General features: G+C 39.2%; 2 protein-coding genes across 2 annotated transcripts in view; one reads left to right on the plus strand and one right to left on the minus strand.

Moving 5' to 3' along the window:
- The window catches only part of IARS2 (isoleucyl-tRNA synthetase 2, mitochondrial), a 52,662-nt gene extending 40,191 nt beyond the window's left edge, over positions 1-12,471 (plus strand). Inside the window, exons 20-23 of the mRNA XM_040985705.1 lie at positions 5,767-5,912; positions 6,596-6,786; positions 9,063-9,207; positions 12,008-12,471. Of these exons, the coding sequence (XP_040841639.1) occupies positions 5,767-5,912; positions 6,596-6,786; positions 9,063-9,207; positions 12,008-12,150 (625 nt within the window). The 3' untranslated portion in view covers positions 12,151-12,471. The remainder of the gene's footprint in view (positions 1-5,766; positions 5,913-6,595; positions 6,787-9,062; positions 9,208-12,007) is intronic.
- Positions 12,472-12,680: 209 nt separating this feature from the next.
- Positions 12,681-26,211, minus strand: part of RAB3GAP2 (RAB3 GTPase activating non-catalytic protein subunit 2) — an 80,130-nt gene continuing 66,599 nt past the window's right edge. Inside the window, exons 27-35 of the mRNA XM_040985703.1 lie at positions 24,198-24,264; positions 23,278-23,348; positions 22,389-22,424; positions 21,158-21,232; positions 20,654-20,872; positions 17,222-17,311; positions 16,740-16,961; positions 15,701-15,859; positions 12,681-15,512 (exon numbers count right to left, since the gene is read on the minus strand). Of these exons, the coding sequence (XP_040841637.1) occupies positions 15,357-15,512; positions 15,701-15,859; positions 16,740-16,961; positions 17,222-17,311; positions 20,654-20,872; positions 21,158-21,232; positions 22,389-22,424; positions 23,278-23,348; positions 24,198-24,264 (1,095 nt within the window). The 3' untranslated portion in view covers positions 12,681-15,356. The remainder of the gene's footprint in view (positions 15,513-15,700; positions 15,860-16,739; positions 16,962-17,221; positions 17,312-20,653; positions 20,873-21,157; positions 21,233-22,388; positions 22,425-23,277; positions 23,349-24,197; positions 24,265-26,211) is intronic.

Genomic DNA, 26,211 nt, shown 5'->3' on the forward strand with positions numbered 1-26,211 from the left:
AGAGAGAGAGGAGGAGACAGGGACAGAGGTCTTCTATCTGCTGATTTACTCCCCAGATGGCTGCAATAGCCAGAGCTGAGCCTGTCTGAAACCAGGAGCCAGGATCTTCCCTCCGGGTCTCCCATGTGGGCGCAGGGGCCCGAGGACTTGGACATTTCTCCCCTGCTTTCCCAGGTCGTAAGCGGAGAGCTGGGTCAGAAGTGGAGCAGTCGGGACTTGATCCTGCTCCCACAGGGACGATGGGACTCCAGCTGTCCAGATCCCCAGAAGGATGATTTGCCTGTTAATGTTTCTGTGTCATTTTTTCTTTTCTTTCCCTCTTTCCTCTTGTTTCTTCTCCCCTCTCTTCTCCGCTCCCCTTTATTCTCTTCCCCAATTCTTCTCCTCTCTTCTTGTTTTCTTTTTTTTTTTAGAGACATAAAATTTTAAAATATTTTTGGGTAGCATTGATGTTTTATCATCTGTATACACTCAGCAATGTACAATCATGGTAAACAAACATTTAACATTTTCTTGGGCTGACAATAATTCTGGTCATCTTGTTACGCAATAGTATCATCTCCTGTCTAAGTATACCGTTGTACCCTTTACTCTGCCTCTGTCTGTACTCCCAAGTCTCTGGGAACAGCTGTTTTATTCTCTTTAATCCTGTGAGATAACTCTTTATGCTGCACGTATAAGTGAGACCATACCATTCTTTTTTTTTTTTAAGATTTATTTTATTTTCATTACAAAGTCAGATATACAGAGAGGAAGAGAGACAGAGCGGAAGATCCTCTGTCTGATGATTCACTCCCCAAGTGAGCCAACGGCCGTTGCTGTGCCAATCAGAAGCCAGAAGCCAGGAGCCTCCTCCGGGTCTCCCACATGGGTGCAGGGTCCCAAGGTCCTGGGCTGTCCTCGACTGCCTTCCCAGGCCACAAGCAGGGAGTTGGATGGGAAGTGGAGCTGCTGGGATTAGAACTGGCTTCCATATGGGATCCCGGCACTTTCACGGCGAGGACTTTAGCCACTAGGCCACGGTGCTCGGCCCGACCATACCATTCTTATGTTTTTGTGCTTACTTGACTCAACACAGTGATCTCCAATTCCATGTTGATGCAAATGACAAGATTTCATCATTTTGTATGGCTGCATAGTATTCCAATCTGTGTGTATGCTGCATTTTCTTTATCTGATCATCAGTTGGTGGACATTTAAGTTGTTTCTATTGGCTGTTGAGAATAGCACTGCAGTAAATTTGGGAATTGCACTTTTTAACATAGTGATTTCATTTATCTTGAATATATACCTGGTGATGAGATTGTGGATCATATAATGGTTCTGTTTTTGGCTTTTTGAGTCACCTCCCTACTGTTTTGACAGTGGTTGTGCTAATTTATGTACCCACCAAGTTTTATCCTTTTTTCTACATTTTTGTCAGTACTGTCTTTTGCCTTTTTTTTTTTTAATATATTTATTGTATTTGAAGGGCAAAAACAGAAGGGGGTTGGAAGGAAATATATTCCATTCAATTGTTCAGTCACCCTGTGCCTGCAACAAGCTGGCATGGCCAGACTAAAACCAGGAAACTGGGACTCCTCGTGGCTCTCCCTTTTGACTGGTATTTACCTAACTGCTGAGCCTCCCAGAACACACATTAACACGAGACTGGAGTTGGGAGCAGAGGTGATATTGTGGTGTCAGCAGCCTGTTCAGCAGCTTAGCTGGCCGAATGTCCATCCCTGTTGTCTAGTTTTATTGTAGTCCCTTTCTTTTTTGTCCCTCTCACCATCTTTCTTTTTGGATTTTTCCCCTAGGTCTGTGTGTTTTTGTTTCTTATTATTTTCAGTAAATCTTTTATAGGCTTTTATTTTGTTATCTGAGTCTTACCAAAAACATCTTTGGTTATATCAAGTTACTTTGGGGTGATAGCAACTTAACATCCAGTATAAAGACAGGAAAATAAACACGTTTAATGAAGAAACTATATTTGCACCCCATTCCACCTCACATTTGTAAATATTGATTTTCCATTTTTCTTCTTTCTCTACTTTCTATTTCTTTAATAATTTGCACTTTTGTTCTCTAATTTTCCTATTAAAGCTATGAATTATAAATATACCGTGCTTACAGTATTGTAGCATTCTGGATTTGTCTGTTTAGTTGCTCTCACTAGTGAGCTTTTTACTCTCCTATTGTCTTCTTGTCTTCTGATTCATTAGTTTGTCTTTCAGCTTCAAGAACTTTAATGGTTCACGTAAGACAGGTCTGGTGGTGGCAGGTTCTCTTGCTTTCAATGGAGTTGGCCTTCTTGTTCCCTCATTTCTAAAGAATGGCTTTGTTTAGGGTACAGCATTCTTGGCTGGTACTTCTTTTGTTCAGTCTTGTCCTTCTCCTTTCTGACCCATATGGTTTCTGCTGAGAAGTCTGCAGCCTTTTTAGGTGTTGTTTCTTTCATTTGCAACGTTGAGAATATTCTCTTTATCTTTAACCTTGGCAGACTTAATTAAAATTTATATTGAGTGTGCTTGATTAGATTGACTCTGATTTGCAACCTTTGACCTTCCTGTACTTTGATAGTTGTATCTTTTTCTGGAGTGGAAAGCATTTTATTATCTTGTGCAATTTTCTTTTTATTTCTTTGGTATTCTCAGGTCCCTCTTAAAACCCAACCATTCAGATATTTTCTCATATTTAATTTTGCTTGAAAGGCAGAGAGAGAGAGAGAGAGAGAGAGAGACAGCGAGAGAGAGAGAGAGAGAGACAGCGAGCCTGCATCTGCTGGTTCATTCCCAGGTGGTCACACTTGGCCTGGTCAGGCAAAGCCAGGAGCCAGGAACTGCATCTTTGTTTTCCATGTGAGCATAGGAGCACAAATACTTGGGGTCATTCTTGTTTCTAGGACAGAGAGCTGTAGCAGAAGTGGAGCAGCCAGGACTCACTGGTGCCAATATGGAATGCTGGCATGGTGGGCGAAGCTTAACTTGCTACACCATTGTGCAGGCTCTGAGACTTGCTTTTTTCATGCCATCCCCACATTTTTATAAGATCCATTTTATTCTTCTTATTTTTTTTTCAACTGTGTATTTTCAAATAATGTCTTTGAGCTTACCAATTCTTCCTGCTGTTTGATGTGTGTTGCTGTTGATATGCTCTGTTTTAAATTTTGTTTAGTATATTGTTCAGTTGACAAAGTTTTGTTTGGTTTTCCTTTATTTCTTCCATCACTATTAAGTCTGTCACTTAGAGCATTAAACTACTCCTGATAGAGTTCACTGAATTTCCTTAAAGCCAGTATTTTGAAATCTTCATGCAAACATTAAACTTTTCAGTTTCTAGATGTTTGGTCATTAGGTGAGGCAGTGGATCCCTGGAAATTGTTGACGCTTGGTGAACAATCTCATTTGGACTTTGTCTTGCCAGAAGTTCTCAGTACTCTGCTTTCTCTGAACCTCTGGATATTTCTGCTGATTCTGCACTAGATGGCACACTAAATCAAGATTTGCCACATTTTTGCTGTTGATGTGTTTTCACTGTTTGTCATAAAATAAACCCCAAGTTCATACACGTGGCAAATTCAGTTTGTTCAGAATGTACTAGAAAACTGTCTACAAGGAGCAGTTTGATCTTACAAGTCTCTTCTGGGGATGGAGCAGACCTGTCATGTTTTGTTTTTTTGCTGCTGATGTGGACCCATATGCCGGGTTGCTCTGGTCAGGCCCTGATGATGCTTGCTGGCGCATGACTGATAACCTGGGCCGCAGAGCAGGTCTAGAGTCTTTGCAGATGCCATCCTGAAGACAGGGATCTTTAGAATCTTCTCTGTGTTGGATATTACATTTAAGGCACTAAGTCTCACACAAGTTCTGTGGAGGTTACTTGTTCTCTGCCCAAGTATGAACGTGGGGAAAGAGAAGCTGCCCCTCAGTTCTAAAGCAGTCACTTACGTGAGACTCACTTGAATCTCGGTCCCTATGCCCTGTGTAAACTTGGGTGTGTGTCTCAGGCCTTCTGTAAGGCTGGCAGTAATTCATGCAGAAACAGGTTCATCTCACCAAAGTGCAGGTGTCTGCCTGATTTGGGGGCAAGTTTAGATACTTTGGTCACCTCTGGCCAGGCACAGAGACTCATAGGATCTACCCACTGTTGAGTTTTACCAACCCAGCCTGGAGTCCAGAGATACAGTTCTGTGATTCCCTGGTTCCTCGCTGAAGTTGGTGGATGTGTGATAAAGGCAGCCTCTTGGCCACCTGAACTTGGGCTGCGCTAGATCACATCTGGGGCCGACTGTCACCAGGCCTGCAGTCTCAGGGATGCGCATCAGGCACACTTGAAGCCGGTAATGATATTTGCTGAAACAAATACATCCTAATGGAGTGGGGGTTTCTGTCTGATGATGGGACAAGTCCTCTGTCAGCAAGTTGCTGACCTGGTGGGTAGAGGGCTCCGGGTTCTGCTGGGAACTAGGACTCAAAGTAGTGGCCCAAAGGCAAAGTTCTATGGTTCCCTTCGTGCCTTGCTCACCAGCTGCTGGAATCTTGCTCTACCATTGGACAGAGCCGTCTGGCAGCCATCTGACTGTGGAAGGTCCCAATATTTAGACTACAGGAATGCCCATTGGGGAAAGACAATGGGGTGCTCCTGATTTTGAATGTTGCCACAGTGACCTGGCACTGGAATCAAGTCTGAGACTGAACTTAATTTCTTGTTTTGACATGGGAGGTAATGTGGCTCTCCAGATTGTGGCTTGGAGCTGGGAGAGTGATATTACAGGCAACTCTTTGCTTTCTGTTTTCTTCCTCATGTCTTTTCCCATTTTAAAACCAGGTGCTGTGCTCTTTGGCCTGGCTTCTGTGGCTTTTGTGAAAGTGGCTTAATGTGCCCTCAAACACGACCCTTTTAGGTACCTCTCCCTATGCTGCCAGGATGTTTTGCTTTTCTTTCTTTTTTCCCTTAATAAACTTCCTCAGCTTTTTCACTTAAAAAAAAAGTGGTTTGGTGTGTGAATAGCTGTTTAAATTGATATTTCTATTTAGGTAATTATCAGAGTATCTTGTTCAGCTGCTGTCTTGCTCTACCTTTGTGACAGTGACATCTTTATAGCAATGAGTTTAATGTCAGGTGTCAACCCAATCTCTCAGCACCTTAATGACCAGTTATGTGAGGATTATAACTCCCACTCCTTCCTTTAAGATACCTGCAGCATTGTGTAGATTGGGAAGTTGCATGTTAAATGCCATCAACTAACAGATTAGTTATCCTCTAACACAGTAATCTAGAGTTTGCCATCTACTTGAGGACCAGAATTGGACATAGTGAAACAGTGAGAGTTGTTTGAAGAGGTGTGTACACTTGGAGGGATTAGAGGGTAAGCTATCAAAAAGCTATGGGTGCCAGTGCTGTGGAATAGCGGGTAAAGCCACCACTTGTGACACTGGTCCACTTCCTATCCAGTTGCCTGTTAATGGCCTAGGAAAAGCCATGGATGATGGCCCTAGTGGTTGGACTCTTTGCCACCCACGCAGGAAACCTGGAAGAAGCTTGTGGCTGCTAACTTGAGCCTGGTCCAGCCCTGGCTGTTACAGCTATTTAAGGATTGAACCAGCAACTGGTTAATCTCTGTCTCTCCCTCACCAACTCTGCTTTTTAAATCAATCAAATCTTTAATTAAAAAAGAAAGGAAATTTTATTTTCTGATTAGGAGAGGCTTTAGAATCATATATTATAGGAGCAAACTTACTTGAGACAGATGCTATCCTGTTGTCAATCTCTGTTTTTATTCAGACTTTATTGTGAAAATGAGAATGATCCCAAACGGCGCTCCTGTCAGACTGCATTAGCTAAAATCCTGGATGTAATAGTCCGTTCTTTTGCTCCCATTCTTCCTCACTTGGCTGAAGAAGTATTCCAACACATACCTTACATTAAAGGTAAGGAGATCTAGTTATTTCTCTAAGTGAGAAGTATTCCTAATGAGAGTACAACTTCAGTTTTTATGTACCTTGTGACAATGAATGCTTTGTGTCCCAATGTGTCCTGGTCATTTTATAGTTTCTCAACCTATCTGTGCAAGAGCGGGATACATTTCTTTTTGGTGCTCAATCCATGTATAGTGTTTTCTTAAATGACAATGTTGAGAAGCTTCTTTTGTGAACGTATTTATAGATGTTTCACAATATATTTTAGATTTTATTAAAAGGCACAGTATGCTTTTTAAAATGACTTTTCTTATGGTTGTCTATTCTAATTGAACTAAATTTAAGCAACACTAGGAGCAGAAGTTAAGAAAGGGGGGAAAATCACTATAAGCTTAATAACCATAGGGGATGAGTGCTGATACTAGGATATTCCTATTTTATTTTTCTAAGCATCTTTTTTTCTTTGATATCTTACTATGTATTTTATCCTTGGTTGAAAATGTAACATATTTCTCAATGCTAAAATAAATGTGTTATAAACAGCTAGTATGAGTTTCTTAATATTTCATCAGATGACTATGATAAATAACATTTTAGTAAATGTTATTACTAGCATTAAAAGTAAATATTTAATCGTTAGAACTTTCAGTTGAAAAATAAGTGTAACTGAGTTAGTTTTTGCTTTTGTTTTTAAGAACCTAAGAGTGTGTTTCGCACTGGGTGGATCAGTACAAGTTCTATCTGGAAGAAGCCTGGCTTGGAGGAAGCAGTGGAGAGCGCATGTGCAATGCGAGATTCGTTCCTTGGAAGCATCCCTGGCAAAAATGCAGCTGAGTTTGAGGTTATCATTGTGATCGAGCCTGGACTGCTTTTTGAGATAATTGAGGTATGCAGCCATTTGGACCTTTGGAACTGGTACTGTTAAGATCCTGCTTTCCTGAGATTTGCTGTCTTAAACTGCCTAAATACTTTTTTTCTCCAATACTGTTTTCTGCATCTCAGTGCTCCTTTTCTTTTTATTTAGATGAGGATAACATAGTGGATCAGCGTGGGATGGGTGGCTCAAGGGTTAGGGAAGAGTGAGTGTGATCATTGTTTCCAAATTTTCTATTTCTCCTTCCTGCTTCCAAGAGGGGAGGGGTGTCCCTTTCCTTTATCTTGTAAATTATTATACTCAGTCTACATAACATTTACCTGTCACTTTTTAGAGATGTGGAAGGTATCATACCATTGTGTTGGCAGTGAAGACCTCAGTACTGGTTAGCAGATAGGTGACCCATGAGCCTATGACAGTAGCAGTGTACCACACAAAGGTTCTAGTTTTCTGAGAATTTTGTCCTGGATCAGATTCAAAACAAATGTTGTAAGATTTCCATCTTTAATTGTGTGAGAACTTGAAAAAAGTTGCTGAGTACAGTAGATTATCATATGTGCTTCAAAATGATCATACTATTTGCAAAGGGCCATTATAATTTTCTTCTTGGAATTCTTAGATTGGCCAGATTGGTTTAAAGTTTAACCTACTGTCTTAAAATTTCTGTTTAGTCTAAATGCTTAACAGATTTGCAATGAATATGTTTTAACCATTCGGCCTGTATCAATTTCCGGAGAAGTACCCATTGTATTTTCTTTGGTAAAATTAAAAAGTTTTCTTTTTGAAAAATTTATGCATTAAAATGGGCGTTTGTCACAGTAGTTAAGATAACAGTAAAATATGGTGCGTACATCCCATATTAGTGGTGTTAGTTTAAGTCCACTCTGTTTCCAATTAAAACATAGTGTTAATGCATGCCCTGGGAAGATCTTCACAGTGTAGTCCTAGTCTTTTTGTCATATGTGATTACATTTTTTTAGACTTCAGTCTTTTGATAAGCTAAAAAGAATATAGCTTGTTTTGGATCATTTATATTGAAACTTAGAGCATAATCTTGTTTTCTTATGGATTTTTCGACATATTTTTTTAATATTTATTTTCATTTTATTAGAAAGGCAGATATAGAGATCTTCCATACACTGCTTTACTCCCCAAATGTCTGCAACAGAACATTTGGGCCAGACCAAAGCCAGGAACCCAGAATTCACTCTGGGTTTCCCCTGATCTGCAATCTGCTAGGGTGCATATTAGCAGGAAGTTGGATTGAAAATGGATGAGCTCATAAGTCCCAGTGCAGTAGCCTAGCAACTAAAGTCCTCGCCTTAAATGCACTGGGATCCCATATGGGCACCGGTTCTATTCCTGGTGGCTCTGCTTTCCATCCAGCTCCCTGCTTGTGGCTTGGGAAGGCAGTCAAGGATGATCCAAAGCTTTGGGACCCTGCATCCACGGTGGAGATCTGGAAGAAGCTCCTGGCTTCTGGCTTTGGATTGGCTCAGTTCCGGCTGTTGTGGCTGCTTGGGGAGTGAATCATTGGATGGAAGATCTTCCTCTCTGTCTCCATCTCCTCCTCCTGTCTGTATACCTGACTTCGCAATAAAAATGAATAAACCTTTTAAAGAAAAAGGTGGATAACTCAAACTGGGCGCTCTGATATGGGATGCTTTCATCTCAGGTGGCATCTTAACCACGTGTGCCAAACACCTGTTCCAGGCTTTCCTTTCTAAAGGAATATCTACGCAGGCTCACACATCATTTTGAAGATCAAAATTACAGTAAAGAATGTAAAGTGTGTCAGACATTCAAATTCAGTGTACTTCATAAGGGTTCTTTGTATTCATATTACCACCATTGGTATTCTTGGATTGAAAGTGAAGTTTCCAAGACTTGAGACAGTGTCTGTGTTTGACACTCGTGTTGCAGACAAGTGGCCTTGCTTGCTATACCACAGTGTTGGCCTCTAAATAGTTCCTTAATCCTTGTTCCAAGGAGGACTTTTACAGGAATAAGAGCATGGTAACTTCTCTTTGTCTATTTCCTCATTTGTAAAATGGGATTGTAAATGTAGAATTCTTTTGTGACTCTTAGGAATGAGACATCTAGCATTTAGGCAAGTGAAGGAAGGTAAGCATATATTCTTAAATACGGTTGATTGCTTCAGTTAAAAACCTGTCAAACTAGTGGTACTAAAAGGTTTCTTGCTAAACATAAGAATCCATAGTGTCTATTTTCATATGTGCAGTCTATGATAAAAATTTAGAGAGTCACTTTCACATGCTCACTTCCAGATGTTACAAGCTGAGGAGACTTCCAGCACCTCTCAGTTGAATGAACTGATGATGGCTTCTCAGTCAACTCTACTGGCTCAGGAACCACGAGAGAAAAGTGAAGATGCAATTGAACTTCAAGGAACATTCCTCATCAATTTAGAAGGTAAGAAGCGATTGAAATTAATATGTGGTCTCTGTAGAACTAAGTAATGATAGGTTACCTCAAACGTTGTGCTGGACAGCTAGATTCCAGATAGAATCTGTCTTTTCAGGGAGACAGCACAAACTCTTGCCAATTCCCAAGGCATTTCTCAAAAATACTCCACCTAATAATCTTTGGAACTGAGAGCGAGGACTAGAAGAGGCAGGAGATTAATTTCCTTTGAATAAATAATTGTCATCGATGTGAAATATCCTCTCCTTTGACACTTAATCCTCCAGTGCTTTCCAAGTCCCACCCAGCCCTCTCCATCACTGATTCCAAAATTCCCTATTATGTACACACAAAATTAAAATATTTAGCTAGTGATTATTTGAAAGGCAGAGTGGCCAAGGTAGGAGGATTTGAAAGAGGCAGGGAGAGAAAGAGAGGTATTTCATTCATTAGTTCATTTCCTACATGCCTGCAATAGTTGGGGTTGGTCAGGCTAAATGCAGGAGCCCTAAACTCCATCAGGGTCTCCCATATGGTTGGCAGGGCTCCAGAACCTGCTCCATCATCTGTTTTCCCCCCAGGATGCATCAGAAACAACAGGATTAGAGTCTTGGGGCCAACATTGTGGCTCAGTGTGTTAAGCCCCACACTTAACACTAGCATCCCATATGGACACTGATTCAAAATACCCAAGTGAAGTTCTAGCTTCCTGGCTTTGACTTGGCCCAGCCATGGCTGCTGTTACCATTTAAGGGGGTAAACCTGTGGATGGAAAATCTCTCTCGCCCTCTCTCCATGTTTCTGTAACTCTGCCTTTGGAATAGATTATATATGATTTTTTTTAAGCAGACTCACGATATGATTCCAGACACTCCATTGTGGGTGCTGTGGGCGTTCTAACCAGGGGCATTAACTTGCTGTACCATAGTGATCACCCTTATTAAACTATTCTTAATGAGGGTGTAAGGAAGCTTTCAAAAATATTTTTTATTCAAAAGGCAAAATTACATAGAAAATAGACAGATCACCCTTCCACTGATTCACCCACAAATGGCCACAACGGCTAGCCAAAGCCAGGAGCTTCTTCCAGGCATTCCTTTTCCAGAGTCTTACCAGGGAGTTACATTGGTTATAGAACAGCTGGTGCTTGAACTAGCACCAGGATTTGAAGAACTGATGCCAGCACTCTTGAGGTAAAGGCTATTCCATGGTACCACCCCCAGGAAAAAGTTGTATTGAACTCCTTCTCACAGTGGTATATCTTAGGCATTTTAAAAATACTTAGAGGTCGGGCGTGGCGCAGCTAAGGTCACTGTTGGTCTTGGTCTAGTGGGATTCCTGAGGTGCAACTTGCTTGCCAATGGGATAGTGTCTGTGGGTCCCAGTGATTATGCTGTATAGAGTGTTCCTATCACCTAGGGTCAGTATGGATTCCAGTAGGAACTCCTTCCACGCTGGTGCCAGACCAGGGGATCTAATGTGAATGCCTCCTGTAATCAGGCCAGTTCTCCATGAGGCTCTTTACTGGTCACTGATGCTTGTGGCCTTCTCCTGTAGCTGGGATCACCTGCACAGGCATTTGGTAGGTCAGTTCTGCCAACACTGCTGTTAGTTCTGCAGTGAAGATTCTCCCTGACTGCAGGGCCAGGTGGTCAGCTGCTGATTGCCTTTGTCCTTTGTCTGAGGCCTCTGTGTCATGTTGTTTGTGGTTTTTTCCCTTACTGAATTCTGGTGTTCCTGAGCATTCATCTTGAAATGTGGCTATTTGTTGATTTGGTTCTCCTGTGCTTTGGAGGAAGGCAACATGGAGTACCTCTATTAGCCCAGCTTGGAAAAACTCATTTTGTTAGTAATTATCTTTTAGTGGATTATCAACCAGATCCATCCTTTGGGATGGAAATGTACATGAAACAGCATTAATAGAGTAACAAGCAGGGCAAACAGGTATTCTGGGAAAGCTGATATGGCCTCTATCTTTCACCATCAGGAGGTAGGGGACTGATTTACATCAGTTTGAAGTTCTGCTTTAGCACCACTGATCAGATAATAAATTCTGGTTTAATTTTCTTTCTAAATGTTAAACTATTTTGTAGTTGTACAAAGTGTTTAAATTATCAGGGCCTGGTATAGTAGCCTAGCAGCTAAAGTCCTCACCTTGCATGCACTGGGATCTCATATAAGCATAGACTCTAATTCCGTCTCCAGCTCCCAGCTTGTGGCCTGGGAAAGCAGTCGTGGACGGCCCAAAGCCTTGGAACCCTGCACCCATGTGGGAGACTCAGCAGCAGCTCCTGGTTCTTAGCTTCAGCTTGAACTCAGCCCCAGCTGTTACACTTGCTTGGGGAGTGAATCATCAGATGGAAGATGTTACTCTCTCTTCTCCTCTCTGTATATGACTTTGCAATAAAAATAAATAACTCTTAAGAGATGAGGATAATTTAAACTTTTTTCCTTAAGAGTATTAATAGTATTAAGATAGCTATTTTGAGGACACTAAATTTGTTGCTACAGCTTGGTTTTTAAAATCTTGGTAGCTGGAAAGTCAATAGGTGGGTAAAGAGCTAGAAAGCCTGCTCTGCCTGAGCAGACACAACTCAGTTACTTGGGCAAAAATTGGTTCATTTCTTAGGGTCTCAGATCCCTCAGCTCTTGTTATCAGCTTTTACCATGTTTTTATTCAGGGGAAGGTGGGGCAGCATCTGACCCGTTTTACCAAGAGAGGAATGAGAAAGCATCACATACTACACCAGTTAAAAAATGCTGCATGTTAACTGAGCTGTCAAAATACTGTCATGTATCTCATTTATAGGTGGTGACATTCGTGAAGAGTCTTCATATAAAGTAATTGTCGTGCCCAGCACCAAAGAAAAATGCCCTCGCTGTTGGAAGTACACATCTGAGGCCTCAGATACACTGTGTCCCCGATGTGCAGGAGTTGTTAATGGAAAATAGTACTTGAGTACCACAGCTTAGCTGAGCTGTTTACAATACTAGACATCCAATATTCAGGTAATGAGTGAAAGAGTAACATGGAGAATTAGCGTCAAATCAGAAGTATAAAAGTACAGCATTTCCTGTAATGTATAATGTATATACAAAGTAGAAATATATGTATATATACACACACAACATAATGTGTGGAGGAAGACTTGTGTGTATTTCTTTAAAATGAACTTGTTCAGAAAATATGCACAGAAAATGTTTTATATTTTATAAATCTTTTGGACTCAGAAAAGCATGATGTCTCAAAAATAAAGGCGTTCTGAAAAACTACTGGTTGACGGTGAATACTGAATGGCAAAACTCTTTGTTCTAAGAGAATGGCAGACGGTGTTTCCTCAGAGTCGAGAAGAGTCACTTCTTTCTAACCACTGGTGAAAAGAGCCAATGCTGCAGGTTGTTTTAGAAAGGAAAACATCACCAAATTTGTTATTCAGATGAGATGTCTTAATAGTTACATTTATGAATGTTAAGGAAACATGAAAGCTTAAAATTTATTTTACTAATATACATAACTTCACAATGAAGAACAGATACAGAAAATAGCAGTATATACAGAATTTCACTACTTACAATACATTACAATAGATAAATAATAGAGCATTTTATAAACAATTCAGTACTAGATTAAAATCTTTCTAAGGAAAGCTAATTCTACTCAGCAGAAATCTAAATTTTAGAAGCCCAACAGATTAATTCCTATCAGAGTAGAGAGGACTTCAGTATTGTTACAGTATACTGCAAAAATATTTGTCTTTTGTAAATGATGTGGATTACAGCAACGTCTAAGTGAGTTATATTCAACTTAAGCTTGGTTTTATTAAATCTTGGTTTTCTGTGATCTTAAATCTAAAAAGCAACCTAAATGTAACAGTGTTTACTTTGACCTTTAATGGATTTTTGTGACAAATGTGGAAATTTTCTTTTTGCAAAAGTATGAAAGGTTTATAAGCTTAGTTCTCTATGCTGTTTATCTGCTTTATCCTGGCCCCTTCAGGTCTGTGTGTAAACGCAGCCTGTAATGTGGAAGTTATTATTTGAACATTTTTTTCCTTCAACATCATACAGTACATTTAACAAGGTCAAAAAAAGTGCATTAAACTTAATTGAGAAATGTGCAGGAGGTGGGAATATACACTAGGAAAACACTATTGGTTATTGTCTTACCATCAACAACTACAGTAAGTGCCACACAGCTTTGAGAAACATTCTGTGTAACATCTGCTTCCTTGATTGGTAGCTCTTCATTATTACAGAATACACATGTAAGCATGAATTTTATTTTCCTACCTATATTAAAAATCCTTTATTCAGTAAAAAAGTACTTAGCTGCTTTTCCTAACCATACAACACAGAACTCACTTTAAGAAACCAATGAATGTTAAGCCTGTAAAGTTAGATTTCTTAAGATTTGTATTATAGTTTTGTGAACGATAGTTGAGTTTATTCTTGGTGATCCCCAGATGTGATTGTGTGTTCTACAGTGAAACCAGTTATTATCTAAAATGCTTAATCAGTAACCCCTCCAAGAAAATAATGGAATTAAGGATTTAATCTTTAAGTTTAAATCCCTGTACTTTCAAGTTTCCTGACCAGCTTTCCAAATACTTTCAGAGTATTTAGAACACTCATGGAAAGAACTGATTTCCTTAGGTTGTATATAACAAGAGACAAGGTAAAGACAAACATTCTGGAGTGTGTGGTGGGGTAGTGGAGATCCAAGTAGATGCTGCGAGTTTGGACAAGCTTATGGCCCTATCCATTGCAGTTAATGTACAAAATGTGTGCCATGATGAGGCTCACAAATATTCAAGACTCCTTAAAAATTTACCTTTGAAGACTGAAAATTTGATGCTACTTAAATAGTAATTATTATTTTTTCCAGTAATAATCTGATTTGCATGTAATCTAGTTGGAAAGAATTCGTGTTTGATATTTCCAAGTATCTATTTTTCTTTTATCTCCCTGAAGGTCATACTCAATTTTGAATAATTGCTATAGTTGGCTTCTTAGATGAAAGTGAACAAACTTTTGTATCACAGTAAGTTACTATGAATAACAATTGTGATCTTTGACAGAATAATAATTACACTGTATGGCTACATTTCAAGGGTGTACAATAATATTTGGTATTTGTAGAAGTCAAAGTACTTTTTACAGAATTTTGGTTAGCTTTGTCTTAATCAGTAAGTATTTAGCACTTGGTCAGAGGTAGGCACTCTTGGGTACAAAATTTGCTGTATTTTATCCTCTCAACTGAGCTGTGAGGTAGGTTTGCTAATGCTGTAATATGTTAGCTTTTTTCTGTACTGTTCAAGGCCAGATAATATCACCAATCCCAGAAGCAGATATTTCTAAACACCTGTAGGAAAAACAACTTGGACTTAAAACTTTTTAGATTTTTTGTGTCAAAAGTCTTACAAGATAATACATTTTTTTTTTTTTTACAAGTACCTGATCTAAAATTTTGCAACTTGGCAAAATTAATTTTACTTAAGCTATCATTAATTTTGCTGCTTTGTTTGCTTCCTAGATCTTCAGTTTTGGCAAGTACAATAGATTAAGGGGTTCTCTTTAGTGTCCCTTCCGATGAACAGGATGATCTTGAAACCTTTCTTCTTCCTCAAGCAACAGCAGACTTGGGGAAAGGAACCTGTCAGCATCCTCAGCTCCCACGTGACAGCCCAGGACAGGATTAAGCATGGTAACGGAAGCATGTTCCCAGTGTTTATTACAGGAGAACGGGAGAGGGCTCTAACCTTTGCAGATGCAGACTGTACATAAACACAGTTAAATTTAATTACAACAATAACACTTGGGCTACGAAATAATAGATTTCATAGGAATATGATCTGTAAATTATAACCAATCTTAAATACCAAAATTTAACAATAAAGCTACGTGTTTGAATTAGAAATAAAAGTAAAATATCTGCATTAGTAATTACAGCAGAGTTTATATTTTATCTTCAGTATTAACAAAGGGGAGGAGGGATTTAGCTAGGATGGCACTTTGAAAATTAATACATATTTTCAGTTATTTTACAAAAGAACAAAATAAGACATACCATAAAATTCCAGATCTCACCGTGTAAAATAACCATGCACTAATTCATGTTAGAGTCACACAAGTTTAGACTATTTTCAGTAGGTTAAGTGTCATAAAGGAGGAATAGATATGGCTTCCACAGCTTCAATAAGGTGTAAGGCCAGACTATACTGCCCATGCTTTTCTGGTAAGAGCTCTATTACTTTATTTACTAGTTTAGCAGTTGTTGCAATTGGCACTTCAGTGTTTTGAAGATCCTGGGAGTCCTGCAAATGGGACACAAAAAGTAGCTCAGTGATTACACAACTAAATGATTGGTATGAACTTCCCAGTAACTACAACAATTACTTCCCAATAACATTACTTTACTTTGGAATTAAAATGTCCTTCATAATTTTCTAATACACATTTTAGAAAACATCGAGTGTCCGAGGGCTGATCTCACTTTACTTACCATTGTTTTAAGCCAGGTACACAGTGTGGGTGGCAGTCTGGCCAGCAGCTCCATTCCCTCTTTTGTGTGGGCATGGAGGAGTGCATGCGCCAGCCTCTGCCCAGTCAACACCAACAGCTGAGAGGCCAGGACCTCTTTGTCCTGGACCTGCAGTATGGCCTGAGCATACAAACGCAGAGATGATACAGTAAGTGCTCATGTTTCACTTTAGGAAAAGGGGTGTCAGTGAGGAGATCTCATTGTTTTTGAGTTGTGGCACGGATATAATTGTAATAAATCAAAACCAAATATTATGCTTATCACCTATTTTTTTCTTACTGCATAAGAAGAAAACCTAAAAGTGTGGTTTTTTTTTTAAGAAAAGGAATTCTGTTATATGTTATGACTGCTTAAAATCTTCCACTGCCTTTTGAAAATACTAGTCTTCTATTTTTCTAGTATTTGGTCCTGCCAACTTCCCAACCTCATCTCTTGCTTCTTTATTCCTAACACAAACTTTCAAAAATTTTATGGGCAATATTATGAAAAAATTATTTCAGTAACATTTTGTTTGCATCAAATAAAAGTATCTTAATTCCATTTCCCAAACTCTCTGAAGACCTTCCTGTCTGGTAGGCCATCCTGAGCCTTCTCCACCTGGCTGCCAGTCCCTCCCCAACTCATGGTTTCTGTCCTTGTGGTTCTGTCTAGCACCCTTTCTGCAGTGTTCTGAATGGCTGACTGCTGCAGGGCTCAGTGTAAATGTCACTGTCTCTAAACAATCTAAACCACTGCAGCAGTTCTGTTTATACCACTTAGAGAATTTTACATGTTTCCATGAAGAGATCATCTGTTTTATTTTCTGTTATGTCCCTGAGCATTAGAGCAAATATGACCCACTGGGGATTGTGATTATGGTTTTCTATTTTAATATTTAAATGGTCATTTCTGTGCCCAAGAATTCTAACAAAAGGAAAACCAAAATGCTATGCTTTATTGGTATTTTTACTATCAGTTTTTATAACTTGAGCACAATGGTTATTCCTGGGGTTGTTATTACCTCTTCTCCCAGGTGGTCAATTCCGTAGTTGTACAGTTCCACCACATAATGTCTTCTAACAACATCTTCGCTAACTTGAAGGTGATGGGCTAAATCCACAGCCAGGACTGGCCAGTCCAGGTCCTTCCCAAAAGCAGTGCTAACTGCCTCTTCTGAGAGAGCTTTGTCCTTTGCCGCTGAATGCTGCGAATGCACAGCTGCACTAACAACTTTAAGTAAGAACTTGAAAACAGAAACAGATGGTAATATCATGTTAGCATGTTTCATTAAAAAGAAAAAAAAATCTAAAAGTAATTGTTAGTTTTTCAGGTACTATAGTGGTTTTTCCATAAAAATTATTCATCATTAAAACAGGAACACATAAATAAGAAAAACCATTTCTCAGGAAAACCTTGAAACTGGTCATCCTTTTAAAGGTCAGGTAGATTTTTGCTTATTTTTTTCCCAAGAAATAAAAATGAAATGAAATTACTGTAATTTACCTGTTGTCGTATAGAAATAAAATTTGGGTCCATTTCCCCGCTAGGCAGTAGCTGAATTGAAGTTAGGTCTTTAAAAAATGCATTTTTTCCCTAAAAAGAAAGAGATCATGAAAATCACTGAGTGTGGATTACTGAGAGAAAAGTCATTTAAGCAGGAATAAGTCAGTCACTGGTTGCCTTTAATGTTTTCCTTGACCAATAATATTTTACAATTTTATTCATTTGATTTTTATAGCAATGAACCAGGCTGTGATAGGCAGCCTTCAAGGAGGTCCCCAGGGGTTCCTTCACCCAGCGTGATCATGACTTGTATAATCCCTGCCTTGAGATGTGGGCTGGGGACTCCCAGGTAGAGATGAGAACAGGTAACTTCCAGATTAGATTCCCAAGGGACCACGGCTCCTGCCTTATGGGTGTTCAGATTCACTCTTGCTCTGCAGGGAGGGAGCTGTCGTATGGAGAGGCACATGGGCAAAGGACTGAACCTATTCCAGCAGCCAATGGAGCCATCGTGAGAGCATAATCCTGGCTAGTATCCGGACTGCAACCTTATGAGACACTTTAAGCCAGAGGTACTTTCAGAAAACCAACAATGTTTTCTTGTTTCCAATCACTAAATTTGGAAATAATTTGTTATGCAGTAATAGATGACTATATGTACTCTAAATCCTTTAAAAAACATTAACTTTAAGGATACAGATGTATATTTGAAAAGTTATAACAATATCTGAAAGCGAGATTTCAGAAGTTCTTTGGCAGAAAAGTGCAATGCAGAGCAAAGACTGTTGGCTTTTCTCAGCCTACCTCTTCTAACCAGGGCACCTTGGCAAATGTCCTCACCATCTTGCGTTATTGTTTCTTCTGCAAGTAAGTCACCTCAGATACTGATGTCCTTCTATACCTCATCACACGTGAGTCCAGGTTAAAGCTACTCATGGATTTCCCAGTGCAACCCACATTTTGGATATGACTGTTTAACTACACCTCACTCAGTCTTTTAGGCTAGTTCCTACCTGCTGGTCTTACATGTAAGGGTCTATAATAATACTGTTCATTATGCTATTTTGATACTGCTAGTAGTCATGTTCAATCATGGCAATTAACTATCACAATGACCATAAGTACACATTAGGTATCATTTCCACTCTGTAAATGTGAAGATGGAGTAAGAAAAATTAGTCTAGTTAGCAAGAATAGCAATGGGATTGATTCCCTGTGAGTCTGTAGAGGTCACACTGGCAGCTGCCTTAGGTTGGGCTAATGTCATCAGCATGCTCTCATCTCATTCTAGAAGACGTATTCTGATTTTTCAAAACTGCCTTCTATTTAACCATCACACCAAATGCCTGGCCCTGCAGTCCCTTTTTTGGTGGAGTATCAGGTTAGGTACTAAAAAGCAACCTTTTATAATTGCAATTACTAATTTATTCAAACTAAGTATTTATAAATATATAATGCTACTTTATTAAGGCTTTTACTTATAATCATATTCTTTATCTGCCTTTCAGAAGTAGACTATTGCTATCTATCTACATGTTAAATATGCTAATAAAAATTTCTTAAAAATATTTCTGCTAATAATAAACCTTCAAATTTTAGCTGTCCAAAATTCTTTTAAATGGAGTTCCTTGCAAATGGCTTACCCCGTTTCCTAAGCTTGAAGCTGGATTAGACTGTACCCTTTTCCAACTCTTTCAGCAGGGTGTCTGGTCTGGTATTAAGCTACTGATTGTTCTAAGTCCCTTCATGACTGATGACCTCTCCTCAGTCCACAGTCTTATCCACTGCTGATAATCAGGGACTCCCAAATTCTCAATGCTATGTCCTCCCTGGGCATAGCACTGCCTGTAGCTGTCCTTTAACTTCTCAATTATAAGTGCATCACACATTTAATGAGCTCATTGTCCACCAGGCATGGCACATGAATAGTAAAGAGATAATAAGTTTAGGGACTCTAGACAAAGCTTTTGAAGGGAAGATGACACTTTATAATCTATTAAATAGGAGCCAGGAATACAAAATTATCACCTGTGAAAATAGAACATCCCAGAAACAAAATGATTTCTGAGGATTGAAGGGTAGTCAGTAGCTTCAGCTGACAGGTCAGGACAAGTAAGCAATGGTACTGGCAGCTGCCTTCCTCCCGGCCCCACCTCCATGTGACAGGAGTTCTGTAAAAGGAGTATTCCGAGTCTCCTGCTGCACCCCAGTCTGCCCCTGCCATACACTATATTAGGACAAGTGTGGGGCAACTATTTTATTGCTAAGGGTCATTTGCGTATTTCTAACATCATTTGTGGGTCAAAGTTACCAACTTAAATATCGGTCTTCTATAAATCTATGTAACGTCTAGGCTTCATATGGCCTGTGGGATGGACATTTCCTATACCTAATTTAGGAGGGGCTGAATGTCATGACTTAGATGGGGCAGTGTTCCTACAGGAAGAACACACTATGCTCTATGTTCCTAAAGGGCAGGTCCCTGAGCAGCTTGCAGGGATGTGGCTGTACTTGTTCTGGAGTACTCAGACCTCACATTTAGGGATAAAACAATGTGCTCAACTTCCCACAAGCCTAAGCTATGTTCACCCTAATTTCTCTCAGTGGAGAGCTCAGTGATAAAGCTGACATTTTCATCTCTTTGACTCCTGTGAATCCCTCCTTTAGCACCTCTGTGAGGAAGAAGAGGGTTTACCAAATTCATAGAGGCCAGGTTTTTTTTTTTTGAATGTGGAACCCAATCCTACAGAGGAGCCCAGAAGTCTCCAGCACAGAACTATCTTCATTTTTCCTGTCTGGGGAATACAGCTCTTGGAACACAGCCCTAGAGAGAGAAAGGGGGCAGGTGGACCAGCCAGGGGATGAGGAAGGCTGAAGTCAGGGCTGTAAGGATGAGAGGGAGGCACAGGTACACGGGTACTTCTAAAAGTGAAAAAGTCAAAAAGGTAAGTTTTGGTGCAAAATTCTTGCAAATCCATCCTTAATTTTTTTCATAACACATCCTTTTCATCAACTTTTTGAAGACCCTTTGATATGGCCCAAGGAAGAGTTGAAAAGATTATATAATTCAGTAAGCACTGAACAGCCTGTACTCAATCAGAAAACCCAACTGTGGGCATGTGACCAGTTGGTGAAGATGCCTACATTCCATATCGAAGTTGTCAGCTGTTGATGTCTAATTCTGGCTTCTGACAAGCACCTATTGGTGCTGACACCTGGGGAGGCAGTGGTGATGGATCAAATTGTTGGGTTTCTGCAACTCACATGGGAGTCCTGGATTAATTGATGGTCGAGCCACTACTGGCACTTTGGGAGTAAACTGAAAGATGGCAACTCTTTTTCTCTTTAAAATCAGTCAATTTTAGCAGGGGGACTCCATATACCTGCTGTACCTGACACTCAGATGGCTTTGAAATCCTTTGAAGTACTCACCTTACTGTCAAAGAGTGAAAGGGGCTTGACCGTCTTCAGAGTAAATCTCATGACTGCATACAGGATGGAGCAGAGGATGGAGTGGTGCTCCACCAGGGGGTAGTGGATGTGCTTCTGTTCGAGGGCCAGTTCCACTATCGAAATGGGCCCTTCCACAGAAAGCCAGGCATCTTCGGTTTCCAGCACAGGCACTTGCATTTCATCCCTGTTAACATCTGCCTAAATGTTTCGAGAATGAAACGGGCACATTCATAATTGGAGATAGCAAGATCTCGCAAATACCCTAATGAAGAATTATCAGCAGTGAAGTGCAAATCCATTATTTCACACACCTCCCAGATTACAATTAAAAGAAGTTTTAATATTAAAATTTATTATTTAGGCTGAAATCAAGACAGGGGATGAATAAAAAAATAATCTTGTCATAAAAATTGTTTCTTAAATTCAGTGATATTCAGAGTAATATTTCAGGAACTGACTAGAATAGAAATACACCTCTTTTACCTCCAGTAAAGTCTGAAGAAGATCCAAGCAGGAGCCAAGGAAAGATGTCACTGCTGTGTCACTCATCCCCACATCCTGTTTTTTTTAAAAAAGAACATAATTAGCCTCTGCAGGGCGACTGCTACTTCCCATCAGAGAAATAACAGAAGGCAACACATAGCTGTTCAACTGATTCCCTACCCTGAACAGATTTTAAAATTAAGCTTTAACATAAGTTGCTTCCTTAAGGTGGTTTAGAGATAACCAAATTATTATCAGGTTTAAAAAACGTGATACCACTGTCAGTTAAAAGTCACTGTGCTTGGTGTACTCCTGTGTGCACCATGCAGCATGTGGTGGGAGGACAGTGAAGCGGATTTGTGAGAGAAAATCATCACAGGAGACAGTCATTCACACCTGAGCATCCCACTGGCAGAGTTCTCAGCACCCTTGTCTGGTTCAGCACATCATTTAAGGACCGAACTGAATTCTCTGAACAGAACCAGGTTTCTCCAGCTTGAGAAACAAATACTGGACTCATGCCGTTTGCCATAGAAGGTTCCTTAGAAGGCCTAACCACAGGGCCACTGTATTTGTGTAGTCTTTTATTAAACCTACAATCAATATATTCCAAACATTCCCACAGTAAATAATTCAGAGTGCATGTGTGCACACATATACAACTGTAAACACAACATAGCTCTGAAGAACACACAAGATTTCTACAACAGTGTTGATTTTTGTGGGGACTGTGGGCCTGAATTAGCTAGAATCCCATGTTCCAACATTTCTGAAGATATTTGTAGCAAGAACATTCCAAAATTCTAAGCAAAACTACCACTGTATATCAATATCTGAAGTATAAGCCTAGTATACAGTATATGGGCAGCATAATTTGGCTGATATTATATTTGTGCAATAATGATTACAAATAGGTAGATCAAATTTATGACATTGGGTCCTTCTACTACAAATTTTTAATCTGAACTACAATAAAAATATATAGCAATGGCAGCATGTTACCACAGTCCAGAGTTGAGCACATGAAAATTTAGGTTAAACATGCTGATAATATAAAAAGGTAAATTAAAACTGCACTTAGTTCACCACCAATTTCCTTAACAAATCATTCTCTTATCTCCTAATGTGTCATCAAGTGGTAATGGACAAAGTCCCTGCACACAGTTAATAAGGGACTATAGAAAATGTAGGATTAACAACTTTACTGCCAGCTAAATGGGGATTCACTTACCCTTCGGCATAACCTATCCTTTGGGGATTTTCCAACCTAAGGCAAAAGGACACAATGTTGTAATATCTGGTAGTTTAAATAAGAAGGTTTTACTATCAGAAAGTAAAAAGTAACCAAATTATGAAACTTCAAATGTGGCAAGCTTTTATCTTTGGTTCTACCAATAGTAGATGCAATTAATTTTGTGGTATAACTTGAAAAATATATCTTACTAAGCTCACACATAATCTGGCTAACATGAACTGTAATGCCATAAAGCCCAGAGCCAGACTGAAGGCTGAAGACCACCTACAAATTCTCACTCTTAAGATGCATCCAATTTCACAAGGTTAGCAAGAAGGAAAAATAAAGCAGATAAGAGTTATATCTCAGATTTCTTCGATTCAGTATCTATGAAGATTTTATTGCACTTGTCTGCCTGATAATAAGTGAGTGGTAAAAGTTCTGCTTTCAGGCCTAATACTAAGGCAGCAAGAAATTTACAGGAGACTTTTTGCTTCTCATATCTGGCTGAGATTGCTCCAGTGGCCTAGAGATACCAAATCTGAGCATATAATTCCACTGATTAAAATTGCTCCCAAAATGGCTGCAATGGTCAGGGATAGGCCAAAGCCAAACCAGGAGTCAGCAGCTCCCTCTGAACCTCCTATCTGGGTGACAGGGACCCAAGCACTTGGGTCACCTTCTGCTTCAGATGGATTAGCAAGGAGCTGGATCAGAAATGGAGCAACGGAAACTTGAACTAGCATTAAAATGAATCAGAAACCCAGCATCACAGGCAGGTACTTAATGTGCTGTACCACAATGCTCCCCCCCCCGCCCAACCTTTAGACTATTGCTTTAATTTGTGCAGAGAAAGAAGAAGTTAGTACATGAAATTTAAGATTACCTTATCCATCAAGTATGCAGCAGCAGAAAACCTTTTAACTAAGAACGTGTTCCACATCATCAGTGCGATGCCTGAACAGGAAAAGTAAAGTGGTGAACAGAATGTAACAGTAAGCAGTATCACATTCATCACACTATCTTCTTTATGTTATATATGGGACATTTAGGTGTCATATTTTTTATCTTACGTAATAAAGTTAATGGGAATCTCTATCTTTAATAGAAGTCAGAACTGGGCTGAATCAGAATCTGTGGAAACAGCCAATATGCATAATGCAAGGTTTACATGAAGGTAAAGAAATTAGCTGCTCTAGAATATACACAGACAAGAGAGTGTGATACCCCTTCTTACCAGCCCAACACCTAGTCTCACCCGTTACTGACGGCTAACTAGCTTAATGTTGATCTCAATTCTTACTACTATTAAGTAGAACAGGTTGTTTTTAAGTTCTGTATAATAATTGGTAACATTTTGTCAAGGGACTTTCAGCAGTCCTTATGGTACAGTAGCCAGCAGAGAACATATGAATTAAATACACAGATGGTTTTTTAGGATCCAGTCTTACGTTTTTGACTAACTACCTTCTTATTCAGAATTACGGCTTGAGAAGCTCATCCCTCCTTTTTTCTCTACCTGTGAACTGAAGAGGGCATCAATGATTCTTGCACAGTAGTTCCTTTGCTTACTCCTGGGAATAACTGTTAGCCAGAGGACAGAGATGATGGGATCTACCAGCTCCCTGACTTCTTTCTGGATAGCAGTTTTCCAGGTAACTGAAACAGCTATTACTTAGCATATAGCAACCCACAGGAAACTCATATGTAAGTGACAGGCGATCAATTAAAAAACTTTTCCCTATTTGTTCATCAGGATGCCTCTTTAGAACTAATCAACGATATATTTAATGTCTGTCTACTTACCATTCTGAACAGGTGCGTTAACAATGTGCTTCAAGTGTTCTATTGACCTAACAAGAAAACGTGCTTCCTTACATCCAGAGGGAAAAAAGGAAGGGAAAAATAAAAATTATTTACTAGTTTCATTTACTGGGTGTTTATATATCAAAGAAGACGTGATACATTAATTTCTGCTGAAAGTTAATGAAGAATGTTGCAATAAGAATGTGGAAAATATTAGATAAGTAACATCTGGTAAGAATTGTCCAAGTTCACATTATGCATATAATGATTACTTTCTGAAAAGTAAGAATTTTCATATCCTGGATTAACTCATAAGTTCATTGTGATTTGTATGTCATAGCAGTGTTCTGCCTAATAAATTGGTTCAACAGACATGAATGTAATGAACTTACTTTTATAGATACAATTCATTCATTTTTTCACTCTGCATATTTACTGGGCTTCCACTAAGCACCTGGCTATGCTGTGGCAATACTATATTGAACAAAGCACATCCAATCCTTGATTTTACAGAGCTTATATTCCAGCAAGGAAGAGAGAAAATAAATGGCAAATCAGTTACACATTATGGTAGTGGAAAGCACGAGGAGCAAGAAGCAGAGGAGGAAATGTAAAATATTAGATGGAATACCTGAAATTTAGCTCTTTCTAACTGAGGAAATGCACATACAAAATGCCAAATGTTAGCATGTAATGCTGATGAAAAAATCCAGGTCTTTGCTAAAGAATTCTGTAATCTGTACACATAACACATCACCATTCACAATACATATTGATGTTGGAAATTCTCCAAGGAAAATTTCAACAGTGTTGAGCCTAATAAAGCAGTGTGTGTGAAGATCTCAAATTAGCATTGGATGGAGCAAAGAGATGCTCCATCTTATACTCAACCAAGCAAAAAGCAGTCATTTATTTTCAGTGAAGGTAATTCTCCAATGCTCAATGGTGACAACAGTCAAAATGTTGAGTGTTACACATGCATTTTCTCTATGAGCTTCTGTAACTTTGGAAGATAACTGGTGTTATACTGCCCATATTAGGAGAAAACTGACACAAAAGGTTGAGAATCATTCCCAAAGGTCACATTCTCTGTGTGCTATCACTTACTGGCTACTGTATAAACAATGGCAGTGGGACCTGACGCCAGTTCTGTGTTCACTATGCAAGCTACCATTCTTTATTGATGAATACTATAGCATTTTCTTCTGAAATGTTGTGCATTTAACTTGAATTCATTCCTATTTTACAAATTATGTCATTCTAGTTCTAACATTTCTTCTCATGGGATGGAAAAAATATTCAAGGGAGTTCAAAAACAACTACAGTTGTGGCTGTAGTCCACTGAAGAGTTTGGTTTGAGGAACACTGAGGGGATCCTCTGCCCTAAACTCGTATTTTGACCAAAGTATATTTTAATTGACCAAAGACTATTTTTAATTGATCAAAGACTATTTTCTGACTTAAATCACTTGCTTTGTAGTGTTTCCCTTTAATATGTATATGAATTATTGTAGGAAGGAAGAATGTCAGTAAAGTTCATATATATGTATATATGTGTATATAAATGAGAATTGGTCTATTTGTGAAATTTTTCTTTTTGCAAGAATGCAACCTGATATAAGGACAAAGAATTCTGCTTTGAGAAGAATAATTTACTCAAATACTAAGAAGGCGCAGTTAAGGATGTATTTGTAGAGTGGAATATTCACCATATAATTTACATCTATTTTTTCCTGGCATCAACCCTGAAATACTGGCTGGCATCTTCATTACAAAAGAGAAGGTATGTGGAAACAGAGATTCAGTCAGCCCTTCACCAGGGATCCAGATCTAAGACTGGAATTTCTCCAGGGCCTGGGGAGAAATGGTGGCTATTAGTAGAAACAGTGCCTGACAAAGTTCAACCCTGCACACAACACAGCTCTTGTGATTGTTCTTCCAAGACAAGTGTAAGAAAGCAACAAGTCAATGCACATCTGGACAGTTGGACACTAGGCTAACATCTGGACAATCG

This window comes from Ochotona curzoniae, unplaced genomic scaffold, assembly GCF_017591425.1.
Source record: "Ochotona curzoniae isolate NIBS_2020 unplaced genomic scaffold, NIBS_Ocur_1.0 contig_430, whole genome shotgun sequence".
NCBI classification, from domain to species: domain Eukaryota; kingdom Metazoa; phylum Chordata; class Mammalia; order Lagomorpha; family Ochotonidae; genus Ochotona; species Ochotona curzoniae.